This window comes from Bidens hawaiensis, unplaced genomic scaffold, assembly GCF_021521415.1.
Source record: "Bidens hawaiensis isolate Kalapana, Puna unplaced genomic scaffold, B.hawaiensis_p1.1 tig00030599_1, whole genome shotgun sequence".
Taxonomy (NCBI): domain Eukaryota; kingdom Viridiplantae; phylum Streptophyta; class Magnoliopsida; order Asterales; family Asteraceae; genus Bidens; species Bidens hawaiensis.
Window position 1 is genome coordinate 54,671 of NW_027495116.1, and position 25,207 is coordinate 79,877.

General features: G+C 36.9%; 3 protein-coding genes and 1 pseudogene across 4 annotated transcripts; all 4 read left to right on the forward strand.

The window, feature by feature from the left end:
* Nucleotides 1-7,699: 7,699 nt before the first annotated feature.
* Nucleotides 7,700-9,267, forward strand: LOC143580770 (F-box/FBD/LRR-repeat protein At1g13570-like). Its single transcript, XM_077063713.1, has 3 exons — nucleotides 7,700-8,474; nucleotides 8,571-8,738; nucleotides 8,813-9,267. Exons 1-3 carry the CDS (start codon nucleotides 7,707-7,709, stop codon nucleotides 9,095-9,097), a joined length of 1,221 nt encoding a protein of 406 aa, XP_076919828.1. The 5' UTR covers nucleotides 7,700-7,706; the 3' UTR covers nucleotides 9,098-9,267.
* Nucleotides 9,268-13,029: 3,762 nt separating this feature from the next.
* Nucleotides 13,030-14,668, forward strand: LOC143580774 (F-box/FBD/LRR-repeat protein At1g13570-like). The gene is made up of 3 exons (XM_077063715.1): nucleotides 13,030-13,815; nucleotides 13,922-14,089; nucleotides 14,164-14,668. Exons 1-3 carry the CDS (start codon nucleotides 13,030-13,032, stop codon nucleotides 14,368-14,370), a joined length of 1,161 nt encoding a protein of 386 aa, XP_076919830.1. The 3' UTR covers nucleotides 14,371-14,668.
* Nucleotides 14,669-16,122: 1,454 nt separating this feature from the next.
* LOC143580772 (F-box/FBD/LRR-repeat protein At1g13570-like) lies at nucleotides 16,123-18,084 on the forward strand. Its single transcript, XM_077063714.1, has 3 exons — nucleotides 16,123-16,925; nucleotides 17,008-17,175; nucleotides 17,260-18,084. The coding sequence occupies exons 1-3, from the start codon at nucleotides 16,125-16,127 to the stop codon at nucleotides 17,488-17,490; spliced, it is 1,200 nt and encodes a 399-aa protein (XP_076919829.1). The 5' UTR covers nucleotides 16,123-16,124; the 3' UTR covers nucleotides 17,491-18,084.
* Nucleotides 18,085-19,455: 1,371 nt separating this feature from the next.
* LOC143580769 (F-box/FBD/LRR-repeat protein At1g13570-like) lies at nucleotides 19,456-21,535 on the forward strand (annotated as a pseudogene). Its single transcript, XR_013143719.1, has 4 exons — nucleotides 19,456-19,516; nucleotides 19,850-20,656; nucleotides 20,747-20,914; nucleotides 20,989-21,535. The product of XR_013143719.1 is annotated as an F-box/FBD/LRR-repeat protein At1g13570-like (transcript).
* Nucleotides 21,536-25,207: the final 3,672 nt, after the last annotated feature.

The following is a 25,207-nucleotide window of genomic DNA, read 5'->3' on the forward strand; positions in this document are numbered from 1 at the left end:
CGACTCTGGTAGTATACCCGCTGCAAGGTAATTTATGATTGGTGTCATCTATGTTTCTGTGCCGGTTTGGATGACACAAATTTCTTTGTGCGGGACTGATGGTGCTCCAAGAAGTTCAAAGCGGATGTCCTTTCCCAAGTGGGTGAAGGCTAACGATGCAAGCTTGCTTAACGCATCCGCATATTTGTTTTCGCTTCGCTTGATGTGCACAACTTTGCAATCGTTAAAATCACGCATAAGGATTTTAGCTTGTGCAAGGTATAGGGCCATTATGCCATTCACGGCTGTGTACGTCCCGTTTATCTGGTTGGCTACTAGCATGGAGTCCACGTGGGCTTCCAAGTTTTTCACCTCCATCTTACGCGCAATTCTTAATCCGGCCAAGAATGCTTCGTACTCCACTTCATTGTTCGTACTTGGGAAATCAAGCCGAATAACGTAAGTGTATTCTTGGCCTGCCGGGTTAGTTAATTTCAACCCTGCGCCTGAACCTTCGTTGTTGGCTGCTCCATCAGTATAGAGTCGCCAGACATCGTTAGTGTCTTGTGCTGGAGAGGGTTGAGCCTCTTCCTGGCACTCTTTTTCCCGCGATGCGGGGACTTCCGCAATAAAGTCGGCCAAGACCTGGCCTTTTATGGCTGGTCTTGGCTTGTACTTTATCGCGTATTCCCCCAACTCAATTGCCCATTTGGCTAGGCGTCCCGACAACTCGGGTTTGCCTAGAATGTTTGCAAGTTTGAAGTTGGTGAGAATGGTGATTGGGTGACCTTGGAAATATCGTCTTAGCCTGCGTGAAGCCTGTACAAGCGCTAAGACTAATTTTTCCAGGGTAGAGTACCGGGTTTCCACGTCCGTTAAGACGCGGCTTACATAGTAGATGGGCATCTGGATGCCTTTTCGTTCTACTAGTAAGACTGCCCCGGTTGCTCTGTCTGTGGCGGAGAGGTAAAGAATTAATTCCTCCCCCACTTCTGGTGCTGTGAGCGTTGGGAGTTCGATCAAGCGTGACCGAATCTCTTGAAAAGCTGCTTCCGCTTCTGGTGTCCAGCGGAAGTGCGTTTTCCTCAAGCAATTTCTCAATGTTGACACGAATGGGAACGACCTATCCGCATGGTTTGCTAAAAAGCGGTTAAGTGCGACTAGTCGTCCATTCAGTGTCTGAACCTGTTTGATGGTAGTAGGTGATTCCATTTTCATAATGGCTTCGACCTTTTCAGGGTTCGCTCTGAAGCCATCTTTGGTGACGATGACTCCTAAGAACTTCCCTTCTTCCATCCCAAAGGAACACTTGCTCGGGTTGAGCTTCATGTTTATTTTTCTGAGCGTGTTGAAAGTTTCTTCGATGTCTGTCAACATCGCCTATGGCTCAAGGCTTTTGATGACCAAGTCATCCATGTAAACTTTTAAGTTTCTCCCGATTTGGGCATGAAACTCTTTGTCCATCAGGCGTTGGTACGTGGACCCCGCATTCTTAAGTCCGAATGGCATCATTTGGTAACAAAATGTGCCATCGGGCATCCGAAATGCGGTTTTGTCCTGATCGTCAACGGCCATGTGGATTGATGGTATCCCTTATACGCATTAAGGAAGCATTTAAGGCGAAACGGTGCTAACGAATTTACCTTAAGGTCAATTTCGGGTAACGGGTAACAATCCTTGGGGCATGCTTTGTTTAGGTCTTTAAAATCTATGCACATGCGCCATTGTTTGTTGGATTTCGGTACCATGACGGGATTTGCAACCCATGTTTGATATTTACTAACGCGTACGATGCCTGCGTCAAGGAGTTCCTTGACTTGGGTTCTACACGCGTTAGCCTGTTCCGCACCCATTACGCGACGCTTTTGTATGACCGGCGTAAAAGCCGGTTCACACTTGAGCTTATGCTCCGCCTTACTTCGGGGTACACCAGTCATGTCAGCTGGTGTCCAAGCGAAGATGTCAGCATTTTTTTGCAATAAGCGTTTGAGTAAGGTGCGCGTGGGATTAGTGATCGTTGGGCCAATGGTAACGGCCTGGTCAGGGTATTTGCCATTGAAGGCCCATTCTTCCGGCTCGGTAATGGTTGGTTTAGCCATCTTTGGTTTGGGTTTAGATGAGACAGATGCGATGCATACCTGGGGAATACCTGTGATCATCACGACACCCTCAGCTGTTGGCCATCTCATCATGCCATGGACCGAAGACACCACGGCATTAAATCTTGCCATCCCATCTCTCCCGAAGAGAATGTCGTACGTGTGGTGTGGCTTCCTCATTACGACGAAGTCCACGTCTTCTGTGCGGGAGTACTTCCCATCCGTGAGAGTGACGGGGAAAGATAGGATACCCAAGGGGGTGTTTGTGCCGCCATCGAACCCTTCCATCGAGGCGTAAACCGTTTCTAGGCGTTCTTTGTCTTCGTCGTCTAGCTTGTCGAAGAACTGCCTGTACATGACCGTTGACGAAGCGCCGTTATCAGCAAGAGTGCGGGAGGTGATGTAGTGCCCCAGCTGGCTTTTGATGACTATGGGGCCTTCTTTGTTGGGCCTTCCTGGCACACGCGGGAAGTGCACTTCGGCTTCCTTCCACGCACTTGGCTCTGTTGTTCGTCGTTTTCTTCCTCTGACGTTGCCATGAACCATGTGAATGCTGATGTCGACGGGCTTTCGTCCATTGCCCTTGTACCGATTTTCATTCCTCCCTCCGTTCTTTATTGACGACACGAGGTGTGTGAGTTTCCCATCTTTGACGAATGTTTCGACGATATCCTTCAAAGATGTGCACTCCTCCGTGGTATGGCCTTTTGTCCCGTGGAAGTCACAGGATTTGCTCCGATCAGCGTTATGACGTTGTCGGATTATCGGAGCCTTTGGCCATGGGAGTTTCTCGGTGGCAAATATCTCGGTGACGCTTTTGGTGAGTGGCGTCCATCTGGGATTTCGGTTTGACGAGTGCGTGTTGTCCCTTCCGCCTAATAGAGGGCGAGAGCTGGATGAGGTGTCAAAGTTTATCCTTGACTGCCAAATACCAAGCTTCCTCTTTTTACTTTGTCGGGCGGTACGGACGTTATTTTCTCTTGTCCTCTGCGTGTAGAGGTTTGTGCTCTGGGGAAGATTTCTACCCAGTTGCTTCTCTTCTCCGTCTCGGCGAAGCGTTTAGCTGCTGTCATGATGGCATCCCACGTGGATGGCATGCCATCCTTACCCGTCAACGTGCGGATGAGCTCTGGGTACTCAGCGCCCTGGATAAAAGCGGCGCGAACAAGATCTTCGCTAATAATGCCCAGACTTAGCTTCTTTGAGTTGAAGCGAGTGATGAAGTCTAGCAAAGATTCGTCTTCCTCTCGGATGCAGTTGAGGATCGTCCATTGCTCTTCATTATATTTTCTTTGTTGACTGAAGTGCTGGCTGAACTTGTGCTGGAAGTCTGCCCAATCATAGATGTGGTGGACCGGTAGACGATCAAACCACGCTTTGGCTGCCCCCACGAGCGTCATCTGGAACATGTAACACCATGTGGGTTCCGTCCAATTACTGACGGTTGCCCCCACTATAAATCTGTTCAAGTGATCGTCCGGGTCAGATATGCCATCGTAAGTGCCTATGTTGGACATCTGTTTGGCACTCTTTGGAGCGATTGCTTCCGCAATGTCCCTTGCAAATTTGGACGTTCCCGCATTCGCAACAGTTGGTCTGAAGGTTTTGGAGAAGTCATGTGGGTTTCCCCCCGTGTTCTTTGGTTTGAAGGATCCCTCGAAATTTCTTCTCGAGTGGAAGTCTGCTTCTTTATGCTTCCCTTTCGCCTTATGACGAGGGTTTGCGTCACTGTCAGATTCTTCCCAATCTTCATCGTCCAAATACTCGCAATCATTGCTCATGTTGAGCTGTTGGCGAGTACTTCCGAATTCATCATTGGCCTGTTGGAGTGAAAATAAACGTTCGTCCAACTCGGCTTGGAATTCTTTCTGACGTGCTTCCGCCCAAACCTTAACTTGTTATAGTGTTTGGCGAGGAAGCCTCGTCTATTGTTTCTCCAACTGGGTATCAACGAATCCTAGGGGAGGATTGTTTACTGAACTTGCCCCGGCTTGGGTAACCAGGGTAGTGTTCGTAAAAATCGTGTATTCGCCGGTGTTCCCTCCAGTAGTTGGGGTTGTGGTTACCGGAGTTTCTTGGTCACTCGGTGGCCTTGGCATCGGAGTAACCTTAACCATCTTTCCAGATGTTTGAAAAAACTGAGAAAAAAGATGAATAAATTCTAGCTTAATGCACGGATGGTGTCAATGAAGAAACACTAAATGACCCCGGCAGATTACGGATAATCTTAGGGTTAAGTAGATGTTTCCCACGAGGGTTAGGTCCGGCAAAGATGGTTATTCTTCTCGACCTGCAAAACAGACACCGTGAGCTCGTCACTGAAAAGGGGGGGGGGTTCCTCCTTATGACCACCCTCCGGCGTGAGAATCAGACTAGATTGCTTTGAATATAAGTGTATATAGAGAGAAATAGCTAGAGAAGATAAGATGATGATACCGTTCCAAGGTGTTGGAGTATTTATAGCCGAAGGTAGGTTTCCAAGCAGGTACGGCCAGCTGTATAATATTCCTTTTCCACCAACTACGGGCTATGTTCGTGCCACGATGGGAGTTGGTGGGTAGGCAGCGGCTGATAGTGACCTTTTGTACTGGAGCGTGCTGCTCCTCGTACTATTGTCGGTGAGCTGTCACCCTGTGATTGGTTCATGGGTTGCTTTTACCAGATCTTGTCTATTTGTCCATACCTTGGTAGGTATAGTACAAAAGATCTTCTAGAAGCGTACGGACTGGCTCTTTTGGGCGGGAATATTCCCGCCCTGCTCGTTCCTTCTTCAGGTGACATTACTGAAGTATAAGAGTTAGTGCCTTATGCGTGTAGCCTTACTGTTAGTGCGGGTAGCCCTCCTTCTTGGCTTGTATCTGCAGCTGCGGGAACAGGCAGGGTACTTTACCAAGGGAGGCTTTCCTGCGGGAACAGCTGGCTTACTGCGTGTAAGGTCTTCATCTCTCTGAGCATGGTGGGTCCTGCGGATTCAGTTGGTCTTTGCGCAGACGTCCCTCTTCAAGGTGAGTCTTGCGGGTCCAACATGGCTTTGCTGGGACCTACCTCTTCATTGGCGTTTTCTATGAAGCTGTTGAAGCTCCATCGAGCGTCCAATGTAGTTGAAATCGATCTCATCTAATCGGATGAAAAAATGGTGTTTTTTTATTGCAAACAGTTATTGGGTTTGATCATCTGCTCTTGGAAAACTGATCAGTCTAGAATTAAGGTTACTTTGAAGTTTTATATGCTGTTGTGTTTTCCATAGGTTTTTTCATGATTTTGATTATTTGGCATCACTCTTTGTTTGCTTATGTAATCCAAGTGAGACCTATGAATTAGTTTCTTTCTGTTAATAATGTTTGTTTCTTGAGCCAACAATATCTCCCACAAACATGTATTGGTTAAATTGACCTGTTTCAAGAGTTTGGGTACTTTGGGTTTTAGGGGCTGTTTGTTTACATCCGAATGGAACCATTCAGATGGAAATGGACACATCTGATTCATTTAGACTTCACTGTTTGATTCTAGACAGAAAAAATTTGAATGGTTAAAATTTGGGTTTAAATAATTCAGACTCATGTTGTTGCTGAATGGGACAGAGGCTCTATTCAGATCTGAATGAACCAAACAGCCCCTTAGTCTTTTTGCCCAAATCAACAGGTGTCTTTTAACGGATGCATCAACAATTCCCGTGTTTAAACAGTCCAGGTTTGATAAAGACAACCGGAAGCTTTGTCTGGTTTGATAAAGACAACCGGAAGCTTTGTCTAGGTCGGGCCGGTTGACCAGTTTTAAAAGGTCGTTAGCCGGCCTGGTAACGTAGGAGGCAAACATGTCAAAACTCATCCAATGCTCCGGTTTTCTCAAAACCAGTCATGCTACATAAACTTTTCAACCCAATAAAATAACCCGTTTTGACATGTCCATCTTGCCGCATATACTTAACAGCTAACATGGTTAGTCTTTTTTTTCTCTTTTCAATAAGTGAAACCTTCTCTTGTGCAACCCCTCTATCTTATATTAAAAAGTGACCCAAATATGATAGTACATAGGAATTCACTATTGCCGCCCCCAAAAACATCTCCTTAATGAGTATGATAAAAAGAATTAGGGTGGTGGGGGTCGGAGCAGGTAGTCTAGGTAGTCTGGCAACACTGTTGCCGCCCCCAAAAACATCCGTCGGGTAGCTTCTACGGGTGTCACAACCCGTGGAAAGGAGATAAGTGAGAGAGATTAACAACGCCAAATTAATATTTGTGTTGTCAGAATGTGTGTTTATTTAAGTGTAAAAGTTATTAAAAAGATGGATTAACGGAGAATGATAGGGATAAGCTCGATATCAAACCGCACAAAACCCGAGAATTTCAATCCCTGTTTTTCAAAAAAATTTGGTATCGATATGGTACCGGTATTGACATGGAAAGAATAATTTACCAGCTAATAATTTCAATGAAAAAATTACTATAACAAACGAAACAAAGATTAATATATGCGGTTAAAAAAATAAAAATAAATAAATTTAGAACGACTACTTTCTTGTATTTAGGCCACCGCACTCTCTAAATTTGAAGAGCCCCAATGCCCTACTCTAGCCAGACTATATTGTCTTAGCTGATCCCACGATGACTTCAGAGTTTGGTTTGGGCGTTTCCCCGGAAACCATACCGCTGACTACCACTTAACAGCCGTTGTGCCACCATGGTTTGAATCGACAACATTTACACAAAGCGTAACTCAAATTCTTCATAACAAATATCCACACAAAAATGATACAAGTGAGATTTGAACTTAAGTTTCAACCGAAGAACCCAACTCCTGTCACTAAACCAGGAGTGGGGGATAAAAAAAATTAAATAAATGGTGGTTCAAAAGAAATAAATAAATAAATATAAAGAATAATATATAAAGAGAAAATGAAGGCAGGTGTTTGATTAAGTTTTCAAACTTCAAATTCATCCAGCCGGAGACGGCTTCTACTTCCTTTGAAGGTCAGAATGCGTTTCATATTAATGTATGCTTTTAATTGACAAATTATTTAATTAATTAATTGTTAGGTCTGTGAATCTAGCTAGGGTTTATACAAAGTTTAATCATTTACTGGTTGGTTCTAATGTGCTGTGACGGTGCATTCATAACCTATTATATGTAAATTGATTTTTTAACTAACTCTGTTTTTAATCCTTGTTATTATTTCCTCCATCGATGCCGATACCGAATCATCCTTAGCTTTCTAGGGCTTTGGATTAAATTAATTAATTAAGACTTACTTCTTGGGTTTGTTATATTTTTACTAGAGTTTTTCACTTACCATGTTTTTATAAGTATTTGAATTCTAACTTTCTTGTATAGTAATTATTATGTAACATATCCTTTTGCTTTTGATACATTTGAGTCCCTTGCCCCCGAAGCTATTACGTTTCTTAAAAGAGTTCAACGGGTCGTGCACGACGCCAAAGAATTATAACTTTGTTTTCAGTAGGATCGGGTTTGCCATTCAAAAGGGGGTGGCGGCTCACCTTGTTGCCCGCTTACCCACCTCTTTATTGTAATTGAATCCTTTTATTTAATATATGAAGAGTTTTTGATGTAAAAATAGAAATCCATTTATGTTTATGATTAATTAATGTATTTCATTTCATTAGAGTAATGGAACCGATTCACGGGAGACACAAGACATCTATGTTTGCACATGAAGATGTTATTGGCAACATGCCGGATAATGTGATAACTAATATTCTTGATCGATTGCCAATACATGATGCAGTCAGGACGGGTATCTTGGCTAGAAACTGGAGATTTAAGTGGACTATGCTTAGCCAACTCGTATTCGATGACTACTTCTTTAAATATTTAAGAAGAGCAAATGATGAAAATGATCACGTGAGAGTTATAAGTAGGATTCTTTTTCAGCTTAGAGGAGCCGTTACAAAGTTTGCCCTCTATGTAGATGGCGAATTGGATGTTGAAGATGAAGATATCATTCATTGGATTTCATTCTTGTCCACAAAAGGAATTAAGGACGTTACACTTGTGTATGCTGGTGAAGAACCGTTTAAGCTGCCTACCCATTTTTTCTCTTGTTTAGAGTTGAAACATTTGACACTCATTAATTGTTATTTCAATCCTCTACCGACTTTTCATGGGTTTCCAAACCTATTGAGCTTAGTGGTGCGTCTGGATTTACGAGAAAACACTCGAGTTGGGGAGGTTATTACTCGGTGTCCCTTACTTGAGATTTTGAAACTGGATTCTTTAGGAAAAGTAAAACTAGCTGAGATTGCAAAACTTGAAAATCTCAAAATATTATCTTTATCATTGTCTGATCTTGACATTCATAGTTCCCGTCCAATCATTGAGCTTCTAGGTTCTCTTCCAAAACTTCAACAGCTTGAGTTGGATTTTGAAAACTGCAAGGTAATTAATGCTAAATTGTGTCTTTAAAGTTGAATTTTACAAAAACATAGTCTTTATTTATTTATTTTTATAATGTGGTAACATTTTTTCATGTAGTTGATAGAAGGTGTTGCTAACAAGAGGTTCTCTCTCGCCTTTCCCTGCCTCACGACTCTTAGATTATCAAGAACATGTTTAGACGATGGTATTCATTTATCATGTGCTTTGAATTTGATTAGGAGCAGCCCGAATCTGCAGACTCTTCAAATCTCAGCAAGTAACTGTGTATGTATCATATTGCCTGTCTTATAATCTCATATATAGTTTTACATTTTAATGTTAGTTAGGTATTCTTGCAGGATACTGCCTCGTGTCCTCGGGTAGACGAAAATACAATGGGGCTGCTAGACGACAATACAACGGGGCTGCTGCATCTTCAAAGCGTGTTGTTTGAATATTTGGATGGTTCAGAGAATGAATTATGTTTGATAAAGTATTTACTTGATTCTTCCCTTGTCTTAAAAAGGTTTGTTATGTATTGCAACATGTTCCATTTTATTACACCGGATCAAATGTTGAAGTTTGCTAGTAAGTTGTTGAAGCTGCGTCCGGCTTCCCCGGTAGTTGATATCGATCTGTCCTAATTTTATTTGTTTTAAACTTCTCTTTTATTTCCTGGATATTTGTATGGCCTTGTTGTGTAATATTCTCTAAATAGTGTGAACGAGCTATGAAAGACGTTTTTGTTAGTTTGTTATGACGCTTAGTTTCTTACTTTGGAATGAATGACAATGAATATAAGTTTCAGGCAGTAAGTAGTATAAGTCTTTTGCTTTGAGGTTTTGACCAGCCGTTGACCAAACTGGTTCGGTTTATAAACCGGTTCGGTTTGGGTTTAAAACCGGTTTTGTACACCTCTAGCTTATTATACCATACAAAGGCCCAAATTGACCAGATGGGTACCTTTGGTTTTGTTTGCTCAACCGAAATCAACTGGTTCATGTAATCAAACTATACCGGCCGCATCAACCATTCTTGGTTTAGACAGTTTGGGTTTGAAATAGACAACCGGAAGCTTTGTCCAGGTCGGGCCAGTTGACCAAATTTTCAAAAGTCAATTTAGACCGGTACTAGGGAGGAGGCAAACATGTCAAAAGTAATCCAGTTTGCTTCGGTATTCTCAAGACCAGACAATTAGGGGGTGTTTGGGATTCCTTATTTTACCTCTTTATAACTTTTCATTAAGTTAATAAGTTACAACATTGTAACTTATGAAGTTTTCCTTCTCACAATATAAGCAATCCCAAACACCTTATTACTTTTCAAAAAGTTTATAAGTTGTAAGTTGGTGAAAATAAGCAATCTCAAACAACCCCTTAGTATGACTGGTCAATTTGTTCATAGTCGAACTACCAGCACCAGCAAACGTGGCGGTGCGGTTGTGGGAACAGTTGAACTAAGCGTTTGGAATATGGTAGTATGGCATTGGTGATGTGGCGTCGAACTTATAAATTCAAATGATGAAAGGGTTCTTCACCATGACTGATTGTGGAGTAAAGTTATTGACATCAATATTGTCTTTGGCATCACTCTTATGTTATCCAAGTGAAACCTATGTTTTATTTTCTTTATTCATCCTCTTAGCATTTAAGGAATGCATCATTCTTTAAGAATGTGAATTTTCGTTTCTATTTTTTTCATTATTTGTGAGGTGGTGGTTTTTTCTTTCTTTCAAGAATGGGGAAAAAGTCGTCAATAATAATAATAATAATTATTATAACTATTATTAATTTATTATCTTTGTCTATATGAAGCTTGGTGCCCAACCTTCTATCGGGCCAAGTGGTGGCCCTAAATTGTTGTTCTTTTTTTACTTATGTTATCGTAACAAATGTATCGAAAACCGTTTGTAGTGTGTAGACTCACTGTCTCAACGTTCGTTATCGACAACATTTGGGTTTTACCAACACTCGATTTTTACTGACCGAGACCAAGACTCGCCGACTCAGCGCACGGGACCGATCACACTCGGGTTTACCAGCACCTCAGTTACACCAACAAAGGCATTAGCCCACCTCAATTTATATATACTTTGTTTTAGTCCCGGAATTGTAACGAACACGATCGAAACCGACCGAATTCATGTTGACTCACCATCTCAACATCTAGGAACGACAAGTCTTGGGTTTTACCAACACCCGAGTTTTAGCAATTGAATAAATGTCGTTTTTATTTTTTTTATTTTTTATAAGTTAATTTGACAAATTTGTGTTTTGAGTTTTAACGCTTGGGCTTAACCAACATTGTTTATAACATGACGAACATAACCAATCCCAAGGGATTTCACGTTTACTCACCGTCGTAACGCTCGGTTACCAATACCCAGGTTTCAACGCTCGGGTTTTACCGATTGCAACTCCCATGTTTTACCAATCGATTTTGTCCCACGACATAGTTATATATATATATATATAGTTATTATTATTGTTATTATTATTATTATTATTTCGAAGAGCTGGTTCCTAAGGTTTAACTAAAAATGACAACCGTATTTTCATAAGATTTCCATATTTTATCCACCTGCGTCCTTTTAGCTGAATTTGTTAGTTTTTCAAATGAGTTGAAACTTGAAACCTTTGGCCTTTACCCAAGTGGCGGAGCCAAGAATTTTTTCCTATGGGTTCGGGATTTTTCGGTGCTCGAATTTTTGGCATCAAAGTTTTTGTGTTAGATAATAACATGTCATGTCAGTAACATAGCAAAAATTCATCGTCAATATTCAAAAATATAAAAAGTCAGTATAAATAAAAATATATTATATAATAATTCAAAATTTTTTATTAAGTGTTAATTGAGTTAGTTATAAAGTTATAAGCCCATTAACATTTTTGATCTTTTATATTAATCTATATGCATGTATTTTTTATTGGCCCATTTGTACTTTTTATTAAGTAGTTTTTATAGTTCTCTTAAAATTTAAAATCATTTTATATTTTATAAAAAAAAGTTATTTACTAAAATATTTTATAACTACGTTTTTCATAATCAATGAATAGAAGGAACTTAAACATTTTAGATTAAGAGGAGACCTGACCACATAGAACTAATAGTATACAAACATAATGAGCTAATACTTAGTGACGACTTGCGGATAATGAGTTTATTGATATAGGGTGATTGTTTTTAGATGTTTTATTTTATACAAAAGTACATAAAAAATTATGTGTTGCTTCAACTCAAGTAAGAAAATACTCTGATTTTAACCCTAATACTTGAGATAATATGAAGACTAAATTGCTTGAAAAAGCTATCTCTGATTATCGTTCTAACTCCCATAAATAATATAATTACAAGTAGCTTAAAACAACCTCCGCATTTGATGCTACAATCAAGTAATGGGCAGAAAATACATAAAAAACAGAATACATAAAATATTAAAATAAATTTTATTATTACATGGAAGTGTGAATGAAGAGAAATACTAGGCCATGGTGTGACTGGTGTCTCATAAGTAAATGTGTCAGCGATCTAAAATAATTAAATAAATATAAAATACTTATCTTCTTCTCTACCAATCAATCACCATAGTTTTAAACTTTCTGTTGCAGAAGGATTCAATATGCTCCTTCATTTTTCTTTTTTTCACTATAGTGAGTTAATACTTACACTTCTAAGCAATAGAAAGGTTCGCCCTTGAATCAATGAGTTCGAATAGTTTTTTTTAGTTATAACGGGTTCGCTCATCGCAAAAGAATGGGTTCGCTCGTTAATACGACGCTATAGGCTATATATAAAACCGAAAAAAAAGTGGGTTCGGCCGAACCCGGTGGGTTGTGTGTACCTCCGCCACTGCTTTACCCTTAATTGTTATTGTTAAATAAAAAAGATTTAAATAAAATTAAAGATACAAAAAGAGAAAATAAATAGGGAGTGAGCGATATCAAATGAGTTTTTTTTCACTCAAATTCAAAGGTTAATTTCTTTCATAATTTGTTTGTTTCAAAGGTTATAATATTAATGTGTTTTCATTATATGTATAACAAATTTGTTGTTTTGGTTCATTTCTGAAAATCAGTCACTAACGAATCGTTTTGTTGGCTCAATTGTTGTTTGACCCAAGTGTAATTAAGGCCCAACCCAAGAATTAGGTTTTATTATATTTGGTAATGTCTTGTCTAACAAGTTAGGTTAGTCTATATAAACAGAGTTATAGTTAGACATTAGAGAGTGTGAAGAGTCAAACTGAGTTAGGGTTTGAGACATTGTAATCAGTTTTTAGAGTTATATTTTCTGATTAATATAAACGAGAGTTATCGTTAGTTCATGTGTTTGATTATCGATACGGGACTTGACGTTTGATATTGTTTTTCTTAATGGTTATCATCATGACAATATCTTTACTTGATAGTTGCTGCTGAATCGTTAGGTTTCTGAATCTAGGATTGATAAAATTAAGGAAATCAAGCCAAGGTTTTTTAGGGTTTGTAATACTTAATGTTACTGTATAGGTTTTATATTTCAGTCGATTTAATTGTGTTTATTATTAATATATGTCTTCTTGATACTTGTTAGAGTAATGAAAGTGATTCAGGGGACACATGAAGCACCAGAAGAAGATTTCATTAGTACCATGCCTGATGATGCGATAACTAATATTCTCGATCGCTTGCCACTACAAGATGCAGTCAGGAGCGCTATGTTGGCAAGAAACTGGAGGTTTAAATGGACTATGCTTAGCCAACTCGTATTCGATGAAAACTTCTTCAAGTATTTATCAAAAAAAGAAGTAGAGAAAAAAGATTATGGGAGAATTATTAGTAGGATTCTTCTTCATATTAAAGGTGGCATCACAAAGTTTGTGCTCTACATAGACGAGAGGTGTTTGGATGATGTTGATGTTAACCATTGGTTTTTGTTCTTGTCAAACAAAGGAGTTAAGGACATCACTCTTTGGAAGAGAGTTCTATATATGCCACCACATAAGCTGCATACCCATCTCTTCTCTTGTTTGGAATTAAAGCATTTGAAGCTTGTTCAGTGTTGTTTCGATCCTCCCGCTAGTTTTCATGGTTTTCCAAATCTATTGAGCTTAGAGTTGCCTCATGTAGCACCTTTAATCAAGAAACTTGGTAAGTTTTTCACTCAGTCTCCCAAACTTGAGATTTTGAAGTTGGGTATTACCCTTCCCCGACACAATGTGACACTAGCTGAAATTGCAAAACTTTCAAATCTCAAAAAATTATCCATGATCTTGTTCGATCCTTTGTTTACGATTACAAGTTCCAGCGACATTATTGAGCTTATGGGTTCTCTTCCAAAACTTCAAAAGCTTCATTTGGATTTTGCAAGCTTCGAAATGATTGTCTTTGAAGGTAATTAATGCTAAATTGTGTCTTTGAAGTTAAATTTACAAAAAACAGTCTCCTTTTTTCTTTTAAAAATAATCTGATAACATTGTTTACTTGTAGTTGATAGAAGGTGTTGCTAACAAGAGGTTCTCTATCGCCTTTCCCTGCCTCAAGACTCTTAAATTATCAAGAACATGCTTAGACGATGGAATGAAATTATCATGTGCTTTTGAATTGATTAGGAGCTGCTCGAATCTTCAGACTCTTGAAATCACAACAACTCACTGGGTATGCATCATATTGCATGTCTTATAATCTCATATCTAGTTTTGCATTTTAATGCTAGTTAGCTATTCTTCCAGGATATTGGTCCGCCTCCACTGGAGGACTACAATACAACGGGGCTGTTGCAACTTCAAAGTGTGATGTTTCAATATTTGAAAGGTTCAGAGAACGAATTGTGTTTGTTAAAGTATTTACTTGCGTCTTCCCCTTTCTTAAAACAGGTTGTTATTCATTCCCATTCGTGTAGTAAGATTACGTCGGTTGGAAAGTTGGAAGTTTGCTAGTAAGTTGTTGAAGCTGCATCGTGCTTCCCCGGTAGTTGATATCGATCTATCCTAGTTTTATTTGTATTAATTTTCTCTATTATTTCCTGGATATTTGTAATGCGCCCTGCTGTGTAATATGCTCTAAATAGTGTCAAGGAGCAATGAAAGACGTTTTTGTTAGTTTATTGTGACGTTTGGTTTCTTAGTTTGGAATGAATTACAATGAATATAAGATTCAGGCAGCTAATTAAACCTTATAAAGGCCCAAGTTGACCAGATGGATACCTTGGATTTTGTTTGGTCTACCGAAAGTCAACAGGTTCATCTGATTATAAACAAAGTAAACCTGTTTAAACAGCGCGGGTTTGAAATGGACAACCGAAGCTTTGTCCAGGTCAGCCAGTTGACCCGTTTTCAGAAGTTCATTCAGCCCAGTGCAAGGGAGGAGGCAAACATGTCAAAACTAGACAGTTTAGTTTGACCGGTCAATTTGCTCATAGACTAACCACCAGCGGACCCGGCGCGGTAGGGGGGGGGGTTACGGTTTTAGAAACAGTTGAACTAAACTATTAGAGTATGGTGGTATGCCATTGGCATCGAACTTGTAAAACAAATGTTGAAAAGGTTGTTCACCATGACATGATCATAGTTGATTAATAAAAAAATTGAATGATAAATGATAAAAAAAAAATTTTAAAAAGGGTTGATTTAAGGTAGCCATTGAATACTTTGTTACCAGATTTGACATTTAAGAAATCCATATATTAGGTTGGGAAAAAACATTTTCGGTAAAGAATGTTACCAGTATAAAAAGATGGTTAAGAGTAAGGAATACTACTATAATACTACTTGATCAATGAAAGGTTGTTGATTTATTGAAATAACCAGACTTGAATCAAGTGAAACTTGATTTATATCACTTGATACCCTTATCTACGAGTTGTCATATATGATCTCTTGGAAAGGGGTTGACATATTAATTGGACTTGAAGAACAATTTTAATAAAGGGAGTTGATTTTGGCTTGACCAAAATTACTACTTGAGTGTCAAACCCGTATTTTTATCAAGTTGAAGGGACGCTTGATCATTGAGTTAAAACTAATAGAAAAATCTAACAAAGTTAGCTTAGATGATGCAAATAGATAAAATATAACAACAAAACTCGGTTTGATACTTAAATTGTCTTTTTGTCTTGGACTAAAATCCAAACTAATTCTTAATAATTAAAGTATTAAAATAATAAAATATAAAGATACAAAAAGAGAAAATAAACAGGGGAGTGGGGAGTGAGTGGGTGAATCAAATCAAATCAAATCAAATGTGAGAGTTGAATTGAGAGTAATCGGACACTAACTGTACGTTTCCTTCTGCTAATTAAGGTTAGAAAGAATCATATTATTATTGTTACTGTAATAATTATTTTTCATTTACTCATTTTAATGTTATGTATCCGAGCTTAAAATGTCACTCAATTTCTCTCTATTTATGGTAGCTCACTCTGTATGTATAATATGTATTGTGTAGCACTGTATCTGCAACCTATGGTCTCAAATTAAGTATTTATTTTGTTTTAAATTGAATTTAAATTATCTTTTATAACCTATCAACCCTTCTAATCTAAGGTTTGTTATATGATTTTTCATTCTTATTATATGCTCAACTTATTATATGCTCATTATATATACAACTACCTTCAAGTATTAATAATTTCCTTGGGAAATTAATGAAGTATTTTGTAACATCATCTGTTTTGCTTTGTTTTATTGTGTTTATGATCAATATCTTTCTCTTGTTAAGAGTTATAATGGAAGTGACTTATAAAGCACCCAAGCTAATTGCACCTGAAGAAGAAGATTTCATTACCACCATGCCGGATGATGTGGTAACAAATATCCTGGATCGATTGCCAATACAAGATGCGGTGGGGACGAGCATCTTGGCGAGAAACTGGAGGTTTAAGTGGAATATGCTTAGCCAACTCGTATTTGATGACGACTTCTTTCATTACTTATCATATAAAGCAGGCGATACAAATAATTATGGGTGCATTATAAGTAGGCTTCTTTTTCATCTTAATGGTGCCATTACAAGGTTTGTCCTCCGCAGAAAATTGGATGATGAAAACGTTAGTCACTGGATTTTGTTCTTGTCAAGAAAAGGAATTAAGGACCTCACTCTTGCGCATGATGGTATAACACCATTTAAGTTACCTACCCGTTTTTTCTCTTGTTTAGAGTTCAAACATTTAAAACTTTATAATTGTTGTCTCAGTCCTCCACCTACTTTTCTTGGTTTTCCAAACCTATTGAGCTTACAGTTGTTTAGAGAAAACAGTGAACTTGGGGAGTTTATTATTCGGTGTCCCTTACTTGAGATTTTGATACTCTATGATTCGGACAAAGTAGGCAAAGTAAAACTAGATGAGATCGCACAACTTAAAAATCTCAAAATATTATCATTCTCGTTGTCTCATCTTAACACTACGATGACCGTAAGTTCCTACAATATCTTTGAGCTTCTGGATTCTCTTCCAAAACTTCAAGTGCTTCATTTGAATTTTAAAGACTACAAGGTAATTAATGCTAACTTGTGTCTTTAAAGTTTCCCATATTGAAACATAGTCTCATTTTTTTTTTCATTCTACATTTGTATAGTTGACCAAAGGTGGTGCTAAAAAGAGGTTTCCCGCCGCCTTTCCTTCCCTCAAGGCTCTTAAATTATATAGAATAGATTTATGCAATGGTGAGAATTTATCATGTGCTTTTGAATTGATTAAGAGCTGCCCGAATCTACAAACCCTTGAAATCTTAGCAATTCAACAGGTATGTATCAATCATGCTGTTTGTCGGATAATCTCTTACTTATATAGTTTTGCATTTGAACACTAGTTAGATATTTTCTTCCAGGAGGCTGACCCGATTCCAATACCAGAGGTGGAATACAACATAACGGGGCTCAAGAGTGTGGAACTTATAAATTTAAAAGGTTCAGAGAATGAAGTGCACTTGATAAAGTACTTATTTGCGTGTTCTCCTTTGTTAAAAATGATTGTTATTCGTCCCCGCTATTCTCTTGCACCCGGTGAGCAGTTGATGTTTGCTAGGAAGTTGTTGATGCTCCGTCGAGCCTCCGCTTAAGCTGAAATTGATTTTTCCTAATTTTAGGAAGTTGTTTTTAACTTTTCTTTTGTTTCTGTTGAATATATTATGGTAAAGCTTGGTTTGTTACTTTGAAACTTCAAAACTGTGTTTGTTATGTCTAGTATACTATGAATTAAGGTGATGTTTGGCGTCTTATTTTGGAATGGGTCACAATGCATATGAGTTAAATTGTTATGTCTAGTATAAATTCAGGTGATATTTGGCTTCTTACCTTGGAATGAGTCACACTGGATATGCTTTAGATTGTTAGTATATATGGGAGAAACCGAGATTGGTTGGGCTATATGGGATCAAGTTTCGGGAAGTTGAGTTCCGGGGATTTGAAAACGGTTTACTGTTAATGGAGGTCCATAGGAGCAAGGGATTCCAGTTGCAATAAGAATATTGCTTATGATTTAAGTCTCTGATGTATATAGCAGGAATGATGAAACCACAATACAAGGAGAAAATTTGTTTTTTTTAAAGCAGGTCAAAAAGTCAACGTTGACTTTTTGGTGAAGATATATTACTACTAGTCTACTACTCTACTAGTCTTGTTATATAGATGCTTATAAAGATTTGGGCCTGTAAAACGTGATACACCTTTTATTTAGGGCTAGTTATAAGCCTAGAAGTTGTTACTCCATTTACTTACTTTTACACTAAAATTCAATTCAATAACAAGATTATTGTATATAACAAAATAAAGATAACGGTCTACGCCACCATTGGGTGAATGGGCGTCTCCATCAACTGGTCCCATGACCACTTTTAGCGAGTTAAATATACTTGTCCTATATTAAATGGGTGATGCTTCGGTTTGTCCCAAGATGGTGTCTCAATGGTAACGGATCGGGAAATATGTTGTGGAGGTCCAATGATCAATCCCAAGATGGTTTTGGGTAGAGAATACCCAGGTGTAAAAAAAAAACAGTTTTAAGTTGTTTCATCGAGTCCAGCTCGTATGGTTTCTTTGTGCACCTTTACCGGCTTACCACCTTATGCAATACACTTTTTAATATTTTGCAAAACACAATTCGAAGGTTTCCTCTCAATTTATTTATTTATTTGTTTATATACAATAACGGTTTTAAGCCCAACACGTTAGCTTAATGAGATAAGGCCATCAACATTACAACCGCACGTTGTTTAACAACTAATTGAAACTCACTCGACACTCTTTACTTTGATTTTGCATTTATTTGTGTGCTAGATTGTTAAAACTTAAGTAAAATAGTGATTTTTTTTGTAATTGTATTTTTTTTGTATATTATTTTCTTTATTCAAATAAACTCAAATTCGAATAGGCGTATTCAAAACTTATTTTTAATTCGAATACAACTCTCAAATCTTAAAATTGAAATAACCCAACTCGAATAAAGTGAAACTTGATTTATACAATTTAATTTAACGAAATTAGTTTAAAGGATGCAAATAAATAAAATATATATACCATATATCATACACTGATAAAATAGACGAGTTCGATAGTCAAATAGTTATTTTGGTCAAACTTCATTGACTAAAATAAATCCAAACTGATTCTTAATAATAAAAGTATTAAAATAATAATAAAAAAATAAAGATACAAAAGAGGAGAACACATATAAACAGGGGAGTGAGTGGAATCAAATCAATTCAAATGTGAGTGGGTTGAATTGAGTGTCATCGGTACGTTTCTTTCTGCTAATTAATTTCTTCATCATTTCGTTTAAAGGTTAGAAAGAATCATAATATTATTATTATTATTATTATTATTATCGTCATAGTGTCTTTACTCGTTAGGTTTGTGAATCTAGGGTTTATAAAAATTTGGGAAATGTATTAATCTTTCCTTTTCCTTTTTAGTGGTTGTTTCTAATAATAATAATAATAATATTGTTTCTGTAATTTCATCACTTGCTTTCTTATTATCTGTAGAAATAAAGAAAGAAATTTACTATTAATAATAATAATAAACATGGAAAAGACAATTGAGTCGTCTTGTAGTGACAATCATCGGACACTGTTAATATCTTTAAAGGTTAGAAAGAATCATATAATAATATATCATGTGTTTTCATCACTTGCTTGTTTATCTGTAGAAATGTATTATTCTGTTTAGGTTCGGCTCATTTATTTGCTGAAACAAATGAACCACTCATTAACCAACAACGATGAATAGTATGTTATTACTATTACTATTATTATTATTATTATTATTATTATTATTATTATTATTATTATGCCGAGCTAATTTACTCGGTATCTGAATCTAGGGTTAATAATAAAAATTGGGGAAATTAACCGGTTGGTTAAATTGGGGAAGTTAAGCCTTAATTCTAGGGTTAATAATATATTTCATTTCCTATCTTAGAGTAATGGAACCACCGATTCACACGAGACATAAAACATCCGAGTTTGCACCAGAAGAAGATTTCATTACCACCATGCCTGATAATGTGCTAACTAATATTCTCGATCGGTTACCGTTACAAGATGCTGCGAGGACCGCTATCTTGTCGAGCAACTGGAGGTTTAAGTGGACTCTGCTTATTAGCCAACTCGTATTCAATGACGACTTCTTTGATTATATAAGAAAACCAAGTGCTGGATATTATCGAAAGAGAGAGAGAGTTATTGGCATGATTCTTCTTCAACTTAGAGGAGCCATTACAAAGTTTGTCCTCTCAGTAGACGACGTATGGGGTGTTGACGATGAAGATGTCATTCAATGGATTTCATTCTTGTCCGGAAAAGGAATTAAGGACCTCACTCTTGAGGATTATAATGATTCACCATTTGAGCTGCCTATCCATCTTTTCTCTTGTTTAGAGTTGAAACATTTGAAACTTCATAATTGTTGTTTCACTCCTCCTCCACCTACTTTTTATGGTTTTCCGAATCTACTGAGCTTAGAGTTGGGTGCAGAGAGCAGTGGACTTGGGGAGGTTATTACTCGGTGTCCCTTACTTGAGATTTTGAAACTAGATGGTGTTTCTTACCTAACATGAAAGTAAAACTAGTTGAGATTGCAAAACTTGAAAATCTCAAAGTATTGTATTTATCATTGTGTAATCTTCCCGATAGTGATAGGGAAATTACAAGTTTGAGTACAATCCTTGAGCTTCTAGGTTCTCTTCCGAAACTTCAACAGCTTGAGTTGGATTTTGAATACGGCAAGGTAATCAAAGCTAAATTTTGTCTTTGAAGTTTTATTTACAAAAACTAAACACTCTTTTTTTCATAATCTAATAACATTCTTTTCTTGAAGTTGTTAGAAGGTGTTGCTGACAAGAGGGTCTCTACCGCCTTTCCCTGCCTCAAGGCTCTTAAGTTATCAAATATATGTTTAGACAATGGTATGAAGTTATCATGTGCTTTTGAATTGATTATGAGCTGCCCGAATATGCAGACTCTTGAAATCACAGCAAGTGTCTGGGTAAGTGTCATGCGGTGTTTCTTATAATCTCATATATAGTTTTGCATTTTAATGTTAGTTAGGTATTTTTGCAGGATGATGCCTTGCCACCTCAAGTAGACTACAATACAACAGGGATGTTGCAGCTTCGAAGCGTGGTGTTTGAATATTTGAAAGGATCTGAGAATGAATTATCTTTGATAAAGTATTTACTTGCGTCTTCCCCTTTCTTTAAGAGGATTGTTTTTCGTTCCAAATACCTCAATGGCATTACGTCGGATGAAAAGTTGGGGTTTTCTATGAAGTTGTTGAAGCTCCATCGAGCCTCCACTGTAGTTGAAATCGATCTCTTCTAATTTCATCAAGCCTCCCCCTTCATTCCAAACAGTTGCTGGGTTTGATCATCTGCTCTTGGAAAACTGATCAGTTTAGAATTAAGGTTACTTTGAAGCTTTATATCTTGTAGTATTATCTTTTCCATTATTTTTTGTATGAATTTGGTTGTTATGCTTTAGTTTCTTTATCGTTTCCGTTATTATTAATGTGTGTTTCCTTAGCCAAGAGTCTTCCCGACAAACATATCGCAAGAGAGTAGATCAAAAGTGTTGCCTTTGGCTGATAAAAACCATTCAACCATCGATAAAGGCCCCATTTGACCTGTTTCAAGAATCTGCTATACTCGACGTCAACAGGCTCATTTGATCATGATAGAACCAAACAGGCTGCATCGGCCATTCTCGGTTAAAACAGTCTCGGTTTGAAAAAGCCAACCAAATAGCTTTGTCCAGGTCGGGCCGGTTAATCCTTTTCAAAAGTTGGTTAGCTCAATGTAAGTGAGAATGCAAATATGTCAAAACTCATCTGATTTTCTCTGTTATTCATAAAACCAAACAGTTTAGTTTGACCGGTCAATTTTCTCATAACCAAACTACCAGCATCATCGGACCAGGCGGTGCGATTTTAGAAACAATTGAACTAAACTGTTAAAGTGTGGGGATTGGCATAGAATGATAGAATCTTATCAACTGAACCATTGTTTCCAACTTGTGACCCAATCCAAGAAAGTGAGAAAGGGAACCACTATGTAACAATGAACAGGCAAACACAACTGGTATCGTTATCTGTTTTATGGTTTTCGATTGATGTAAAACACGATTCTATTATTTGGTTACATGAGACAACTTTTGTAACGAGTCAAACCGATACCGACCAACAGCGTCAATACCGGTATTGGTATCTTTTTCATCGATGTAAAACACTTGTCGATATCCTTTTGGGCATGTCACGATTTTATTTTTTGGGCTCAAAATATCGGTATTCTTACTGTTTCCTAGCTCTTCATTTTTATGGTTTTGGTTTCCTTACGATTTATTTCATCTTTTACGATATTTTTACTACTCGTACCGAAGCGTAACCGTAAGGCAACGTAACTATGTAACTCACAACCTTTTATTTGTTACTTTTATTTGATTGAGTAGATACTTCTAAGAAAATATTGTCTTTTTTTTTTGGATAAATGGAATTCCCTTCGCATCATGCGAAGGAACGCCACTACTTATACTATAATTTACATCAAACACGGTCAATGTTAAAAATGTCAATTAATTTGACCAATTGAAAGATGTTAAAAGTAACCACAAGAGTAATATTATTATTTATGAAAATAGAAAAAATGATTAAAAAGGTGAAAAACACTGTGAAATAATAGTTTTAGAGAGTAACCATGCAAGGGGTGTGTGTGACTGTGTGTGGCACTTTCGTGTGGTTTTGAGTTAAAATCCGAATTAAAAAATCAGATTTACGGATTTTTATTTTTTCCAAATCGTTCGGTTTATTTGATTTTTGTTTTTTTTTCAGTATTTTCGAGTTTGCTTATCGACATAAAAAAAGTTTGACCTAAGATATTCATAATTGGCCTAATATTTTTTTTTTCAAAAGAAAAGGTTAATGGCCAATACGATAATTTAGAGCTCAGCTAATAAAGGATACCTACAATTAAAATTAAAGATCATGGTCATAAATTCATCAACATTTAGAGGATGTTTGGTAACTTTTTAATGAGTCTATTAAGAGGCTATTTTTTAATTGGTTCTGGTTTAGAATGTTTGGGTTAATAAAAAATAAACATATGGATGACTAAACGTGTCTCTTAACCATTAAGTTCTAAAAGCACGCTAAATAAAAATAAGACTTGGTATACAATACATTCGGTTTAAATGGTTAAGGTTCGGTTTTCTTAGTTTTATGATTATTTCGGTTCTTCACAAAAAACAAAACCAAACCAAAACCAATATTTTTTCGGTCTTTACTAAAGTTACAATCAAATCTTAGGTACAAAGATAACACTTTACTCCAAATAAATATTTAGAAAGATATAATTGAAAGATTAGACTATGTGTTGTGGGGCTTTAGCCACATCACTCGCAAACATCATAACACCTTCTAGCGATCAAGGGCTTCATCCCACTCGTGGGCGTTAATAGTGATTGGAGGGGAAGGTTTGGTTATTTATGGCTCGAGACCAGAGTTTAATCCTAAGTAGGGATGACAAAAGCCCGAGCCCGACGGGTATACCCAAAACCCGAAACAAATGGGACGGGTTGTAGCACCCTATTTCGAAACGTCTTTTTAAATTACTATTTTAATAATATATTTTAAACCGGTCCCAGATTGTTCAAACAACGGAAGCATTATAATGGAAAATTTGACAAAACAACTATATTCAAAATTCACATTATATATAAAGCCGATACGTTGAGTAAGTTACACCATCAAACTTATTTAACTAACCATAATTTATACAAGCAAACATGGGCTATAAACATAGTGTTCGATCTTTCAACATATCGAGGCTCGGCCAAACTTTTCTATTTGTGCACCGGTGGTTTACCTGAAAAACATTATTTATGATAACATTAGCAAAGCTAAGTGAGTTCATTTATCGAAATATAATAATGTTTTTCACATCACAATTTTAACCAACAATCCACCTCCATATTCTTTTCATGGCAATTTATTATTTAAGATGTGATTTTTACTCTTATGATCACATAATGGTGATTTATTTCCCCCACCACATTACACCTGTGGCAATAATTATCACACTATGGTGATTTAACTCTTACCACATTTCACCAGTGGCAATACTTATCACACAATCGTGATTTAACCCCCACCACGTTACACCCATGGCAATAATTATACTCTCCAATATATTATCATAAGATCACTTATCATTACTCATGCAAATAAAATCATGTTTACACAAGTTCTATCATCCAAATAAACTTATGACCAAATTATATAAAAGATACGGAGAGTCGTATGAACTCATCTGGACGTCTAGAGAATATTTCAAGTGGATCTTTTTTCAATTGCCCTTTATCTCCTATAATTAGCAATATATATAAAATTTAATATAGGGTTTAATAAATAACATAAGTGGTTAAACTTAACATTATCTTAACCCAATAATTCCAGGCCATCATATCAACAAGCTAATAATAGTTAATATTGATAGTTATATATATTAATGCAGTTCCTAATATATATATGGATTGAGTGTTTTACCTTCAAACGTTGATCTAGATTATACGAGACCGAAAGTACCACCAATTAATCTTCTATTACTAAACTAACATGAATCCCACTGGTTGCTATGTTTTACCATTGTAAACAAGCAACAGTCTTCATTCCTTATATTAATAACTAGCACCATTAGTTTTGCCATCGACTATTATTGCATACTCTCTTTTTAATTTTGTTGTTAACGAACCATCGTCCCCTTCATAATTCACAGCCATATATATTTGTTTCTCTCTCATAAACATAAAACTTCCTGATTCTTATCTTATAGATGAAGGAAGGCTAATTGTATTTTAGAAAATTGCTACGAACTTGACATATGTGAATAGGTGGTAAGCATGCTTTTGTGGTGATGTCTCATCCACGTGCACTCCTTATTCTAAACCAAGAGAATTCTATGCATCATATATATTAGTAATTATATAATTATATTGTTGGCTAACATATTCGAACATGCATATACATAATTTTGTAGAAACATATATATATATATATAATCGATTTCTTATTTCAATATTTTTAACCATGTTTAATAATTTAAAACGTGAACTAACATGCTCGTTTAACATATATGAAATGTAAAATTCGAAATATTTTATTTATATCTACAAAAACGGGATGTTACACGGGTATACCCGAAACCCGATGGGTATGGCCGGGTATGAGATTAAGATTTAAAATTTTTCATGGGTACGGGCCGGGTATGGAATTAGATGATACCCGACTCGA